The following is a 16,247-nucleotide window of genomic DNA, read 5'->3' on the forward strand; positions in this document are numbered from 1 at the left end:
AAGAATTGCTTCACCTTGTCAATATGGACTTCAAAACTGTTTTGAAATGTAAAATATTGGAATTGAAAACATGGTAAAAAAAATGCAATTCATCTTGATTAATCATAGAAATTCTGCAATTCGACATGATTAAAAACATTAATTATTTGACAGCCCTAATTTTAAGACATTTAAAGATGAAGCACACCCTTAGTTGTTATAAGGACACTCTATACAGTGGTACAGCAGCATCAGCCAAGAAAGAGACAAAGACAGATGGGAACTGGGCACAGGGCTGAGACAATATACTGAGCTCACAATCCTCATCTATTGCAATTTTTAGGTATTGCAATTCAATATTACAATTCATTGCAATTTTTCAACACTTGATCATGGTAAAAGTGGACTCACTTCTGGAGACTGTATGTCATGAGACGTATTCCCAAAAAAAGCACATCACATGTCATTCAGCCTTTCTGACTTTTACTTCAGTACATCACATACTGCAACAGATTCTTGTGGTTCATGGCTCCATAAATCTTCCTCTTGGTATTTGGTTTCTGCTGGTGCCATGTGAAGAGAAAAAAGCTTAATATCATGATGCTTTCACCTCAGATCTTTAAAGTAGGAACAGTATTTCAAGGGTCATGTGGAGAAGTATTTCTCCAAACATTGCCCATCATATTGTTGCTAATGTATGGTCTAAATTTCATGTAAATAGCTACGTTGGTAATACGTTTTAAAAAAAAATCTTGATCTGTTGAATACTTATTTCCCCCACTGTACCGACTTGATAACTAAAATATATATGTACAATAAAACTGATAACAAATGTATGCTTTTTGAGGTAAACTTCAATCGCTATATTTAGCTGTTCCTGCACATCAAGCTAGTGCACTGTTTCCTAAACGTTTATTTATTTGTGGTGGCCGCCACAATATCAAAACAGACCGACACATATTGAGTCTCTATTTCTTTTAGCCCTTGAAATAGGTAAAATCTGAGCTCAGCCCCTCCCTTCCCCTGTTGTCACTGTGTATATCAAAGCACAGATGAGACAAGAATTAGCTGGATTGCTGACCTACAACACAGACAGACACACAGCAGGCCCTACTGAGGCAGGAAAGCCTCACACTGCCCTCCAAGGGTCATCCAACCCAGGAGCCAGAATCAGACTCAACAACACAATATTACAATATCCATCAAACTCTTCAGTTTAAACGTGAGACCAGCAGGCCTTCACCAGAGGTTAACAATGAACTTTTTATTTATATGAATTATCATCATGGACAAACACCTGATCTGGTGCTTACCTCTCACCTGAAGAGGCAGTCTTGGACCTGCATGGAGAGGCCTTCAGGAATGACTGAGTTGTTGTTGTTTGTGCTGCTGTGCAGGTACTTCACCCTCTTCATGAACCTGCTGAATGACTGCAGTGAGGTGGAGGACGAGGGCCAGGCAGTGGGGGGGCGAAAGAGAGGAATGTCCCGCCGTCTGGCCTCCCTCCGCCACTGCACGGTCCTGGCCATGTCTAACCTGCTCAATGCTAACGTGGACAGTGGCCTCATGCACTCTATCGGTAAGGCAGTCTCAGTATTTCAAGCTGCAGCTTTTAGAAAATTGTAGCTTCCACATTGAAGTTACCAAAAGAGTTTTCCCATCCTCCTGCCCCAGGGCTGGGCTACCACAAAGACCTGCAGACTCGAGCCACCTTTATGGAAGTGCTGACCAAGATCCTGCAGCAGGGAACCGAGTTCGACACGCTGGCTGAGACGGTTCTGGCTGACCGCTTTGAACGACTGGTGGAGCTGGTCACTATGATGGGAGATCAGGGGGAGCTGCCCATCGCCATGGCACTGGCTAATGTGGTTCCTGGATCCCAGTGGGTGTGTAACTCTACTTGATTTATGATTTGTTTCAAACATAAGACTTAAATACCTCCATTCAACATACAGTAAGCGCTCAGACTGAAAATATTTAAGTTGTGAGAAGTTGATGGCGACTGCTCAGCACAGGTGTGGTTCAAAATACAGCATGCATGTGGAATACAAAAGTCTCAATCGTTGCATTGAAATTTTTTCCAGTAGTGACGTATCTGTGTTTGTTGTATTTCCAGGATGAGCTTGCCCGAGTCTTGGTGACGCTGTTTGACTCCCGCCACCTCCTCTACCAGCTGCTGTGGAATATGTTCTCTAAAGAGGTGGAGCTGGCCGACTCCATGCAGACTCTCTTTAGAGGAAACAGCCTGGCTAGCAAAATAATGACCTTCTGTTTCAAGGTAGGAAACACAGCATTACCCCTACCATGAAGTCATCAGGAATGTCTGTGTGTGAGCTGAAAGCCCTTCCTAAGAGGACATGTTGTCTGTGTGTTATTGACTATATTTCATGTTGTCTTGTGTCAGGTATATGGGGCAGCATACCTGCAGAAGCTCCTGGAGCCTTTATTAAGAGGGGTCATCACCACCCCTGAACACATCAGCTTCGAGGTGGACCCCACCAGGTAACTACCTGCATCTCTGCTCTGACAGCCTTTACTATTAAAATTGCCACACAGGTAATTCACAAATAAATAATCCATATCTGCTATTGTCGTATATTCTCAGTGCATTATTATTAACTGTATACCCTCATTCCCACTGCACAAAGAACCTGCTAACGCCCGCTAACATCTGTTTTTTTAATGCAATGGGTGTACAAAAGTGTACAATCTGCATTCACGCCCACGTCAAATGATTCTGCAGTAGACACAGGGATTTATTGCCTCTGGCTCTGATGGCCATTGATGGAAACACAACATCTGGGTGAACGCGCTAATTTTTACGTCCTTAATCAGCGAGATGCAATGACGCACTGTCACTAATTACTGTTTCCTCCTAAGCAGCGCTTAAACATTGATCCAAATTAGTCTGCATTAGTTTGAAAGAGAGACTGAATAAGTAAGAGAAGTAACCACCATAAAGTTTTCATGCACTCTGTCCGCTTTCTGTTTACCTGTTCTCCGGTCCGTCTATGAGGTTGGACGGATGAAAATTCACACGCGCACTCACTCGCACACACACACACACACACACACACACACACACACACACACACACACACACACACACACAGAGAGAATGGCAGGCTTGTCTGCTGCCTGTGTGCAACGTCCTGTACACAGCTCTGCTACAGGCAATGGGAAGGCAGTGTACAGCCTGTTTTAGTGGGTTTACCTATGTTTGAAAAACACAAGCTCATTTGGGTGGGAAAAGGGTATTAGTAACACTTCTGACTTGTCCCAAGAAGGATTTTTGAATATGCATTTAGCTGCGTGTCTATTCTGTGTAAGTACATCAATACATCATATTTGGCCAGTAAAGCCCATCCAGATTCTGATTGTGATTCTGACTGTGATCAAGCACACTTTGAACCTCTTTCTACAAAGATTTTAACTCCAAACTCCTGTCTGATGGAAGTAACAGTTTTATCAAGTTTCTCAGGGGCCATTTACATGTTAACAGTTCTTGCATGAAACGTTAAACTGCTGTTGCGATTTGGCCTTGCATACACAGGACAGCAGCATTTTGGGGCCAGAGTGTAATCTTTTGAAAATGCCACCCCTTCTGTTGCGGTGTAAACTGGCAATGTAGGGATCCTGTGAGAACGGTGACATCATGTCCACGCTTTGCAGATGTGCATGTTGTTCTTCTATGGTGTGTCATTACAAAGTTATGCTCCCGATGGCTGTTCCATCAGTTTGTGAGTGTGTGTGAAAGATTACTGAGTAGCAGGTGGCACCTTGTACTGTGGCCTCAGCCACCAGTGTGTGAATGGGTGAATGTGACATGTAGTGTGAAAGTGCTTTGAATGGTCAGAAGACTAGAAAAGCGCTATACTAGTATAGTCCATTTACCATGAATAATAATAGCAGTATATGATAGTATATATATGATATGTATATATAAATTTATAGTAGTTTATGTATGTGACAATAATATTCCCATGCATATACTGTATTAACAGTAGAAGTATGACTAATAATAGTAGTTGGCATCAGGCAAGATCATGGCTCATGATCCAGACTCAACCTGGATCTGAGGGAACATGAAGCCTTAGAAGTGAAAGTGTTACTGACAGGAGCTCCCTGTTTGTCTCATCAGGCTGGAACAAGGTGAGAACCTGGAGGAGAACCAGAGGAACCTGCTGCAGATCACCGAGCGCTTCTTTCAGGCCATCATTGGTTCATCCAGCGAGTTCCCCCCACAGCTGCGCAGTGTCTGCCACTGCCTGTACCAGGTAGACCTCCCTCCATTCCACCATGGCCCTCAGCCGCTCACCCAGCCTCTGCCCTTTCCTTTGTGTGCAGTGTCACTTACACATTTCAAGCTTCTGCCTCTCCACTCAGTGCTCAGCTGCACATGCATTTCAGCTCCATACATTCTGCTGGACCAACACATTAGTACCTTTCTGTCTGATCATGTTCATTTGCTCAGTGTTTCTCTTCCTCCAAGACTTCTGATCTGTTAGGGCAGACAGCCCCTGAAGCACCATGGCACACTAAACTCGCAGTGATTCTGTGACAGGACCTTGTTTTTCTAGCTTTTGCCATTATGACAGTGAATTATTATCTCACTCAAATTGCTGCTTTTCAGTTGCACCAAAAACTGATACACTATAAACACTGACATCAGATGGGGTTGCAGTAAACTATAAATTTCCTTCAATCATTTTCCTTGCACAGCTTAGTGGAGCTACAGTTATAGCTCAGTTTAATTGGACTGCTGTCCTTCTCCCAGTATATAAGCACCGGGTGAGAATCCGTGTATTGATGGAAGAATATCTGACTCCTCCATGATAGGTGATGGTATGCCTCCTTTCAGCTAGCTGTAATAGTAGCTAATGTAATTAAAATATTTTATATATATATATATATATATATATATATATATATATATATATATATATATATATAACACGTACATATAATCAAACGGCGCTGAGCAAACTCTGCTTTCATTGATCAGTATTTAGCAACCTAAAAAAAATCAATATCAGTTTAAGTGTACGCTATATTTAGAATATTCTCATGGCTTTACCTCACTGTAAGACAACTGTTACTGAGGGGGATATGAAGCAGTTACATCAAAAGCACCAGACTCCACTAAACTCCACTGTCATGTTACTCCACTGAATGGCAGCGTTACTGCTCTACTGCTGCTTCCATCAGCTGTTGCGTGAAATAAAGAGCAAATATTCAAATGTAGTCAACACTGATACTGATCTTTTTAGGTGCTTAAAACATGTTTTGCTGTGGCCCCGTCCACTGCAGGACATCGCTTAGCTTCTGCGCCAGTGTTGTGTTGAAGACTGTTTCCCCATCGAAATGTGTTACCCCTACCTAAACCTGACTCAAATCCTCTAACGGACTGTGCCTTATTTATTAGAGGAAAGGGGTGGCTGTTGTATGACTTTTTTATTTAAAATAAATATACAATACTACCTTTTCAAGTTGTATGTTCCTCACCTAAGCCAAAATTCAAAATACAAGTCTCTCCTCAGTGCTTCATGTTTAAAGACCTGACCCATTTTGCAGCACCCCTTCCCCCCTCATAAATAACAAACAGTTCTTATCCCTCACCACCGAGGGAGCCCGGCTCCTGACGAGGAGCATGCGCAGAATGCCAAGTCAAGTTCAGGTCAGACTGAGGTGTGCACATGGCTGGAGAGCTCAATTTTCAACCACATTATCTAGCTGTGTTAGTCCGACTTTGAGAAATGCAATTTAGCATGATTCCAGTCAGACTAACATGTATACACGGATTTTAAAAATCCAGTTTTAGTCGGACTAACAAAATAATTTGACTTTTTCTAATATCACGTAAACATACTGAGTGTGATCACACCTGATCCTTTGCATTGCCATGGTGTCAGCCAAGACTGTGCTCTGTGGCTCTGATGGATGCAGTGAAGAGAGACCAGAATCATCTGTATCTGGTGTGTTAACTGATCATTATGAGGATCTCAAATGACTGCACTAACCTTCTTTATGGAGCACTCTGTGCCTTTATTCCTCAAAGTGAGCAGTAGAGAGATGACAAGGAACAAGTGGAGAGAGAGATATGAACAACATGCGGTACCTTCAGCCCAAGGCCAGCAGGGTGCTCCCTGGAGACAGACTTCCAGCTGCTCACTCATACTTTTACATTAGCTTAACATTCAGCACATACGGCACTGACATAGCTGTGAATGCATGGAATTGAATCCAGGCTGCTGCAGTGGACTCAGCCTGCATGAGGTGCACACTCTACCAGGTCACCCACACCCTGTGTGTTTAATGTGGACTGAAAATGATCAGGGTATGATAGGGACATGTCCCTCATGTCCATACCCCAAAAATCATGCATTAGGTGTGATCATTGCAACTGACTGACCCGGATCACCAACTGTATCCACCAAATGATATTTTAGTCTAACCTTAAAGCACACATACCATTTATCATTAGTATTTCCCCGAGTTTCTGAGCAGCCTCACCCTGCTGCTGCTGCTACTGCTGCTGCTGCTGCTGATGCTGCTGATGCTGCTGATGCTGCTGCTGCTCCTCTCTCCATCACTGCAGTGAGCGGGAGGCTCAGCTCCATCTACTCACACTACAATGAATGAATTGACTTTGTTATTAAGGTGTTACATTTATTACTAATTCCAAATGCCTCACACCCACACGCATAAAACAAGGTCTGGGTTTTTTTTCACAGATTTTGTTTTATTTCCATGTGTTGACATCTTTGATTTGTCATTTTCCATCTTGGATTTCCCTTTGCAACTGTGTAGGTGCACACACGCATACACGCACACATGCACACGCACGCACACACACACACACACACACACACACACACACACACACACACACACACACAGTCTGCTGAAGTCAAACCAAGCCAGCGCATGCATGGACATGCTTCGAGTTCCCTGAGCAGTGATGAACACTTTTCTAACAGCATTTATTTTCCTGTGTTTTACTACATGTGAATGTGGGCACATTTTGAGTGGTTAAGGGCTGTGCTACCTTTGTGTGTGTGTGTGTGTGTGTGTGTGTGTGTGTAGAGCTGCTGTGACCATGATTGTGCTCATCTCTGTTCTGTAGGCTACTTGCCACTCTCTACTGAATAAAGCAACAGTAAAAGAAAAAAAGGAAAACAAAAAAGCAGTAAGTTTGGAGAATCTATTTTCCCTCAGACACTTTTCCCCCTAAAGCAAAAATGCCTTTTTTGCATTTTGTTTTTTTTAATTTCTTTCTTCATTTTTATAAAAAATGGTTTTAATTTGGTGTCTCTGGAAGTGTTTTTTTCTTTTCTCCATGCTCAGCTTTGTGTACAACCCTCTCTTAAAATCATTGTTCTAATATTGGCGCCATTTGATGTATTTTCAATTAACAGTTCCCAGGAAACTGTGGCATTCTCTCTCGTCTTTTCTTTCTGGACTCTGTGTTTGCTCTCCAGGAGACATTTTCTCAGAACATTTCATCTGCACTCAAATCATGTTTCTCCATTTTATATGACTCATTTTAATAAATCAACTTTCATACCCTTTCACTCTCTCTCTCACACTCACACACACACACACACACACACACGGACACCTCACCTGCCAAGGCATGAATGATTTTAGATGAAATATTCTGATAAACTGGCCTCCCTCTGTCATGGGTTGGATTCCTCAGCTGTCTGCTTGTCTTTTTCCCACCATATATGAAGAGCGATGTCTTTTTTCCACTGCCCTCCCACAGAACCTTGTCACTCAAACCTAGCTGTTTATGGGCACATTTGCTCTTGCTTAAACTCTTTGCTTGATTATTAGCACTCACTGGTCAAAGGTGGACTCTGGAACAAACTCCTCTTTCGCACTTCTTCCATCTGAAAAATCCCATGCTGAACATGCTGAAACAGCATGGGATGGACAAATGGCCTTAATGCTTATTGGTACTGAAGCTGCAGCATTGGTTTACATCACTAAAGCATATGGTTAGAGAAGTGGCTGTGATGTCAGTTATGTAACTCGGCCTGATGTTAATGTTGATCTACAGAAGTGAGGGGAATCAGCTATAGGTGATGTAATCTGCCGCCAGAAGTGTCAGGTTTTATTTCAGCCATCAAAAGTGGTGGTCAGTGCCGTCAAAAAATGAGTTGTCCATTGAATTCAGCAGACTATAAAGAACTAGGAAGAATTAAAGAGGAACTATGCCCAAGATTCATACATGCTATTCTTGTGGTTTAAGGCCCTGTGTCCTCCAAAGCCTTTTTTCCCAGCTGAAAATGTCAGGAGCTTCACAGGAAATGCCAAGCAGGAAGCATTTGAGAGAGCTTTGTAGGCCATGGAAGTAAAGATGTCGTCACAATGGTAGAGTACGTGCTTTATGAGGGGAGGGCTGAGGCATGCAGATAGAGAGGATGGTAGAGTGGAAGCATAGTATAGGATATATGCTTTATATGTACAGATTTCTTCTCCATTGTTGTTCTTGTCCAGCACATGTACATGTCAGATGTGGCGGTTTGCCTCCTCAGTTGTGACTAGACAACTGAAGTGACAGGTATAAATGCAGCATTTTTTCCAAAGTTGAACATTTTTCAACTCTTAGTGCTCTGAAAAAAAAGAAAAAGCCCAATTGGCAGCGCTTAGTGCAGAATACAGGTCCAGTGCGTTATCATGCTGCTGGCATTTGCAGCGCAGCATAAAAATGTGGTACTCCCTTTGCAGATCATTATGAAATATGAGAAAAAAAGGATTTGGTGGACATGGGCCCTAAGACGGTCTAAAAAAATCGTAGTCTACATGAACAACTTGCCGACAAAGCGGAGTCTGCACACCATTAGACAGTTATCGGAGCTGGAAGATACGCCAGATCACCTGCAAAATTCCAGCAGCGAGAGCAGCGTTTACATCACCACGACCACATGGCCCATACAGAAACAAACAAGTCAAGGGAAGCTTGCTGTTGTGAACATCATTGTCCATGCAGGCAATTATTTGTCAACAGGAAGCCTACCATGGCTTTTGCCCCATAGGGTGACATTAATGTTTGTTCATGTAACCATGCCAGACCAAAATCAGTCAATCCGAACTCAGTGAGTGGGCGTATTCAAATGTCTGATCCCTGTCAACTCGTTTCTTTGAGTGTTGATCAATGAGCTTTGAGAGCTGAGAGTTGCTCGTGTTCACAAATACTGATTGAACTTTCCAAAGCCACAGAATTAACATATTGGAATTCTTAATTTGGTTCTTTGTTACTTTACAACGTGAGGCAGAGTCGCTGTGTTTTGTCAGTGTGTTAGATTGCTGCATACACTGTGTTATGGTCATGTTATGGTTGAATTCTCTGCACAGTAAGTGTAGTGTGTCAGAAGACAGTAAGCAGCAGTGTACTGTATGAGCCTACAGTGGTGACATGCATCCACTGTGACCTTGTCACCCTGTCTTCATGCCTCCACACTGGTGACAGCCATGGCTGGAGGCATTATGTTTTTGTGTTGTTTGTCTGTCTGCACATATGTGGGGGCTTTCTCGTGGACATAATGTGAAAAACACATTGAGGGAATTTCTTCACATTTGGCACAATGTCTACTTGGACTATAGACTGTATATAAAGATGAGAAATGCGCCCCCACTTACCCCCCCGCTATGCTTAAGTGAAGCTAAAATATCCCAGATATGGATGCTGCCATCTTGTACTTATGACATCATTCAAAGCCGGAGTCTGAGAGAGAGTTCCCGCCCAAACACCCATCCAACCAATCGTGAGCAGCCCCAATAAACACAATCGCATGGATAGGCTGACACAGATGTCAATCATGGGGGAAAATCCCATTTAGATAGAATTTTATAACCCACGAAAACCAAACTTTTCATAAAAACAAACACTTGAACAAACATCAGATGAGACACGTCACGAGAACTACGTTCAGTGACCGAAACCATCTTTGGGGAAAAATGTATTTGGCATGCACATTGAGTTTTTAGTTACGCATATGTCCATTCACTAATATGAAGGGGCGGGACTTAGGACCTGTACTACTGACAGACACCAGGGGGCGATCAAGATTGAAAAGCTTCACATTTAGAGAACAATAATGTTGTCCATCTTTAAATACAGTCTGTTTCTGGGACTACTAAATAAACTGATTAAATTTTGGTGATCAAAGTTGAAAGGTCAGTGTGACCTCATACTTTTAATTTTTTGTGAATGTGATATCTTAAAAAACACTTAGAGTATCTTTAAATTTGACATCAATGTCAGTTTGGATTCCACAATAAACTAATTAGATTTTGATGGTCAAAGGTGACTTTGACCTCACAAAACATGTTTTTGGCAATCATTCAAGAAAACATACGCTGATGATGACAACATTTTACACAAATGATGAAGTGATGACATTTTGTGTTCGAAAGGTCAAAGGCCATATTGTTTTCTGGCCATTATTCAACACCTTGATTCCAGAACAGATGGGAGACATTCGGTCAGATACTGAATTGGTGACACTGATCTATAAACTGTGCTGATTGTAGAGATCTTCTGTGCTGCTAGGGGAAGATGTGTGTGCAGCATCATGTTTGGATGTCGACTGTCATGCCTACATCAGGTCTGGACAGACTCGGATGGAAACTGTAACTGCAACTTGACTCGTGAAGGCTGCCAGACAGTAATTCTAGTCGTACCATTAAAACTAAAAGTGAGAAATAGGAGCTGCAGGTGAGATGTGGTGAAATAAGTTGCTGTCAATAGGATTACACTCACAGAGAAAGATAATGGAGCTGTTATCAGAAGTACAAAATTCAAACTGGCAGTCAGTAATAAACAACTAAAGTGGACTGTGATGGTTACTTTGTATATAATGCCCATTTTTTCTCTAATGAGCTGACTGCAGGTTGAAGCGGTTTTGTTAGTGATGATGTCAATCATTAAGTGATGTGGCATATTTAATGAGGTTAGAGGTTAGCAGTACTCTGAGGAGGTAAGTTTGAGATAATGATAGTGTGAAAAGAATCCAGTTTTCAGCCAGAACAATCATAAAATCAGTTATGTGTTCATTTATTTTCACAAGGCCTCATTTTGTTGTCAAGTTATTCCATCCACTGTTGTTTATCAAAGACATAGTATAGGCGAATATTTCCTTTTGGATTTTGAATTAATTATTAATTTCCACTTCCTTTTGATTTGGCCTGTTAAATGCCAACTAAGTTAAGCTACTTAATGCAGCCAAGGACTTGCACAGGTCTAATTAAACTGCTCCTGTGCATCATAGCTGCATTTGACTGACATGTACATCTTAAAGGAGACATTTGAAGTGGATGTCCAGTCAGGTATATTCAGTCAAGTGAAGCAATGATTTCCTTAGTGCGTGCTGTATTGATAGAAAGTGGAGTTTTCCAAGTTTTCTATCTTGCACAGCAGTTATTGTAGTGCCTACATTTACCAGGATGCATTGCACCCAACCCCCAAATATTCTCCAGACCTGCCCAGCATGTGAAGGTGGGTGGTTAGCTGAAGGACACATAGCTAGTTGGTATTTCAAGACAAGAGGGAGGATTTGTTTATGGATGCATGTAGAGCAGGGCCCCTGGACACAGAGGTAGAGACAACTAATCCAAGATGAAACTGCCTGGAGTTCTTCCGAGCAGTGGGGTCGCAGTGAGGGGGAAAGCGGGACTGATTACTCCTTGAATGTGTCTACCCTGCCAGCGTGGATTGACTCTGTGCACTGTGTGTGATGCAGTCTGCCAAAAAAAGAGAAAACAACGATATGCAGTTCTAGTTCATGTAACTGAAAGTCTGGCTCAGTTTCTGTGGAAGGACTGTCTGAAGTAAGTGCTTGTATGCCCGTCAGTCTATTCTTTGGACAGCAGTTTTTGCTCTCACATTCGGCTATCACCCAGCATCAAGTTGGCCTCAGCTCACAGTCAAACCTCTGCATGTCCTGCTGTTGTTATAACCCTGTAGACAGCTGTCACTTTGTCACAGCAGCTCACTAACATGTTAATTACTGATAATTGTCATCTTAGCCTTCGACGCATTGGATCAATGAATGTTTCTTTCTGTTAGTCAGGATGAGATGATATATTTGTTAGTGAGCAGGATGGTGGTGCAGCTGCAGAGTGAGAGAGTTTTTAAACAGATTGCACATAATCTGAAAGTCTTTTAACAGTATTTTAGTGACTGTCTATATTTAGTCTGAAATGAAGCCACTAAATGCTGTCATAGTCCAGGTGACGTGACAGAGTTGATGTGAAACGTTCACTTTTTCACAACAGAATGAAACTTTCATCTTTAGTGCCCCGAAACTTCATTGGTGTACCAGATTCTAGAGCTAGATGTAATCGAAAAATAATCAAAACCCACATTCAGAACCTCTAGCTGACGTTGTCTTTCCCATGTCTGTTATTTGACTGCTGGGCATTTCCTGTCTCGAGCTCTCACGACACTGAGGAAAATCTCACACCAAAACATAGCAACAGCAGAAATGTTGAACAATTGTGTAATAAAGTATGTGAATTTGACACTAGAATACAGCTGATAACCAACGCGGCATTTCATTATCACGGATCAAACAGCTGATGGTGTTTGACAGCAGCGCAGTGAGAGAAACAGCCAATCAGAGGGGGGCTTTTCCTCACAGCACCAAAGTGTCTGAATGAACCAACAGACAAATATTGAGCTGTGGGAAGTTACTTCTTTAGACTTCTACAGACTGCTTTGTTTTAGCTTCAGGTTCAGTCAGACTTTGGATGAATTATTTAGAAACACCAGGATGCATTGCTCCGTGTCTCATCCAGCTGCTTGTGCTGAGCTCTCATTATTATTACCAGAGGCAGATTTAGTGATTTGGGGGCCTGGGACTATAGGCATATTGTCTTATTTTCAACCTTTTCTATCGGGAATGATAGAAGGCTGATGGCAGCTATAGAGCAACAAAAAAAAAAATCTGAGCTCCATTGAGGATGGATTTTTTTATTTACCATGAGCTTGAACATACTTTCCGAGCTGACAGAACAAACTCTGATTTTCCATCACAGGGTTCCTCAGCTCAGAGTTCAGGGTTAGATGATCAGACAGGTTGGAAACAAGTCACAAGTGAAGCGACCTGCTGCATGCTTCTTGTACCATAGTTCACGCAGGCAGTAGACCTTGTTGATGATTACCAATGCATCTGTGAAGCTTCCAAGCCAATCAGCTCCATTTCCACTGGCATCAGAAATGCACCAGCAATCAACCAATGTATTTTGAGAGGTGCAAGGAGGAAGATTAAGACTGCTCACTGACTGCAATGTGGTGACATGCAGCCATTTTAAAAGTTTGAACAAAGAGCTCATGTTCCTTTATTTGCCTTTCTGTTTGCTAATGTGCCCACTACAATGACATTACAGTTGATATTGATTGATTGGGAGCTTGAGGAACAGACTGAACTGTAGCCGTCTGATTGTGGAACTCCTGACATGACTTTGTAACCCTAAGCATGGCTGTATCACACACAGCCATGCTTGGCTGTCAAGCTAGATGTGATGTGCATTTTCAACTGTAGGGCTCATCCTCTATTTTGGACCACAACTCATGGCTCTACATCTCTCATCCGCCCTCTTTTTTTTTTTGATAACTTCCAGTTCTCATGCTTCACCGACAGAGAGGAGACCGTTGGGTTCCTTGTCTTGCTCTTACTCTCTTCTCTTTCTTGGGCTGTAACTAGACTAAAAACATTTCTAGCTCCTGTTACAGCCCAAAATCAACTGGGGTTGATTGTTTTCAAGTCTCTCTTCATATGTCTTCCACCACTGTTCCTCCTTCTGAACCTGTCATCTTTTACTGTTTTGACCATGGCTCACCCTACTCTGCTCTGTTACACACATTGATACATGTATAATTTGTTAGTTGTATAGTTTGTCAGCATTTCCTGCTTTGCTCTTTTATGTAATCCATTTTCAATAGTTTTCCCTTCCCTTTGTTCAAACCTTTCTCTTCTCTTTTACATTTCCCCCTTTGTTCTCCCCTCCTTTGTCCTCCCCGGTTCCCTCCATCTTTCTTCACATAGGTGGTGAGTCAGCGTTTTCCACAGAACAGCATTGGTGCAGTGGGCAGCGCCATGTTTCTGCGCTTTGTCAACCCAGCGATTGTGTCTCCCTATGAAGCTGGCATCTTAGACAAGAAGCCCCTACCAAGGATAGAACGGGGTCTCAAACTCATGTCCAAGGTAAGGCTTGTGAACTGGAGGGTTTTGTGATGCAGCTGACTGGAGGGAAACTTAGTAAGGCCTTTGAAACTGATAAGTAACTTATAATATTGTGTGATTGTGTTTTAAAAATATAAATCCACAGATATGAAAATGTTAAGCCGAGTTATGTGGCTGTTCATTTTGAGCGTTTGGACAGGAAAGGCCATGTGGAATCATTTTAAAAGGTGTCACCATTCAGCAGTAGTGATGAAACACACCCTAGTCTCTGGGCCAGATTGACAAAGAATGGATTGCTCCCGCTACATCACCATGATCTGTGCAGATTTTAGCACTCTATCCACAAAAGAATTTGCACTAATTATATGCCGGCGCTAACACGCCCACAATGTTTGGAAGCTGATCACAATTTAATCGAGTAAGCGATATTTTCCCAGTGTTTCAGGCTTTTCTCCCTTTTTTCAGAACACAGATCGGTTCGTGATGAAAACTGCAAAGAGCACATTCTACAGAAAGCATCAGTTTAGTTTGTTGCCCACAGCTGCTGTGTGTTGCAGCTGGCTGCAGCATCTCACAGCAGCTGACACTGTACATGTGTCTCCAAAATTAGACATCGGCCGTGCGCTTTTACACATGGTGCTGCGGTTGCTGTATTAAGAGGATCGGCTAGGATTTGACGGTAATAAATGTTCTGTATTCTGCTTCACATCCAAACAGGTCGGCTGTCACACACAGATCCCAGGTTTATATGGTGGAATTGTTTATAATAAGGCAGCCTTTATGGATGAATACTGAGCTCCATCACTGTTTCATTTCAAAATCTAATATAAGCTCACAACCCACTTGATTCCCCCTCAGTATCAATTCCATATCATTCAAAGCTCGTGTGCTTTGAAGAGATAAAATGGCGCCTATTTAATACACGGGTCTCAATGGCGTTAAATAGCACCGCTGTAACTGCCTTTGGCAGTTTGTGCTGGACTTTGTGAATTAGGTGGTATTTTCAAAAAGCCATATTTGCATCGGAAGGGGATGTTTTGCACAAAATTTTGAATATTCCCCAATTTACATACATAAAAATGAGACAGGTGCAGCCAGGACGCTGTCTGCTTGGCAGTGCAGTTTGCGTGCAGTTTGCATTTATTTCTCTCTTTGCGTGTGGTTTTTTTGATTGGACACTATCTTTTTCTCTCATTTGCACAGTTTAGCAGCCGCAATCCTTTTGTGAATATGACCCTTAGTGTACTACGGGGCTGAGCGCTAGGACATAAGATCAAATTATTTCCCAGAAATTCTTGCCAAAATCTATGCTGATTTCTGTGGAAAATCCGCTCCAGAGCCTGTGATTTTGTGTTCAGTCTATCTTTGTGAGGGCATAATGATGAGTATTGTGTAAAATTCAACACATAACTTTATCAGAAATACAATCCAAAGCACAGGTTGGTGTCCAACAGGTTTAGCATGAAGGTAATTTAGGTCCAGGCTCAATTCTAGGCTTCCTCAAACCACAGCAACAAGACAAATAAGTTGTAAATAAAAGACTTTGCTTCTCTGCAGCTCAGGTCAGCACTGAGGTGATGTAAGCACTTGGACACATCAAACTGGTGATGTTTAGCATCTGGGAGCCCGGTTCTGTAGAGCTGGAATTACTTCTACCTCAGATACAGCAACTTTTAGATGGAATTGCTGTTCTACCTCTACCAAAAATATCAGTAGAAAATTTAAATGAATATTATTTTATGAATAGGTCTCCACACTGTAGTTAAAATTAATGCCATTCACTGCAGAGGTGAAGAGCTGCTTACACTAGTTAGGATTTTCATTATGCATGTTGTATGCTCCTGTCTTTTCCTTCAGATTCTGCAGAGCATTGCAAACCATGTCCTGTTTACAAAAGAAGAACACATGAGGCCTTTTAATGACTTTGTCAAGAGCAACTTTGATTCAGCCAGGAGGTAAGACACTTGGAGTGCGATGCTTATACCCTCATTCATTCTGTTTTTTTCCATATCAAACAGCTCATCAACTTTGACTCAAATGACTTGTAGAGAAAACTATCCATACTAAATTGTG

General features: G+C 42.1%; 1 protein-coding gene across 3 annotated transcripts in view; it reads left to right on the top strand.

The window, feature by feature from the left end:
- The window catches only part of nf1a (neurofibromin 1a), a 96,793-nt gene that overhangs the window by 36,399 nt on the left and 44,147 nt on the right, over positions 1 to 16,247 (top strand). For 2 of the 3 annotated variants that reach the window (XM_088079368.1, XM_088079369.1), the window contains exons 25-32: positions 1,377 to 1,558; positions 1,654 to 1,865; positions 2,096 to 2,257; positions 2,384 to 2,481; positions 4,121 to 4,256; positions 7,106 to 7,168; positions 14,037 to 14,195; positions 16,032 to 16,129. In XM_088079368.1, the coding sequence (XP_087935494.1) occupies positions 1,377 to 1,558; positions 1,654 to 1,865; positions 2,096 to 2,257; positions 2,384 to 2,481; positions 4,121 to 4,256; positions 7,106 to 7,168; positions 14,037 to 14,195; positions 16,032 to 16,129 (1,110 nt within the window). The remainder of the gene's footprint in view (positions 1 to 1,376; positions 1,559 to 1,653; positions 1,866 to 2,095; positions 2,258 to 2,383; positions 2,482 to 4,120; positions 4,257 to 7,105; positions 7,169 to 14,036; positions 14,196 to 16,031; positions 16,130 to 16,247) is intronic. The other variant, XM_088079370.1, reaches the window with a different exon arrangement.

The sequence above is a fragment of the Plectropomus leopardus genome, chromosome 6 (assembly GCF_026936395.1).
Source record: "Plectropomus leopardus strain MGB_pleo_1.0 chromosome 6, ASM2693639v1, whole genome shotgun sequence".
NCBI lineage: Eukaryota > Metazoa > Chordata > Actinopteri > Perciformes > Serranidae > Plectropomus > Plectropomus leopardus.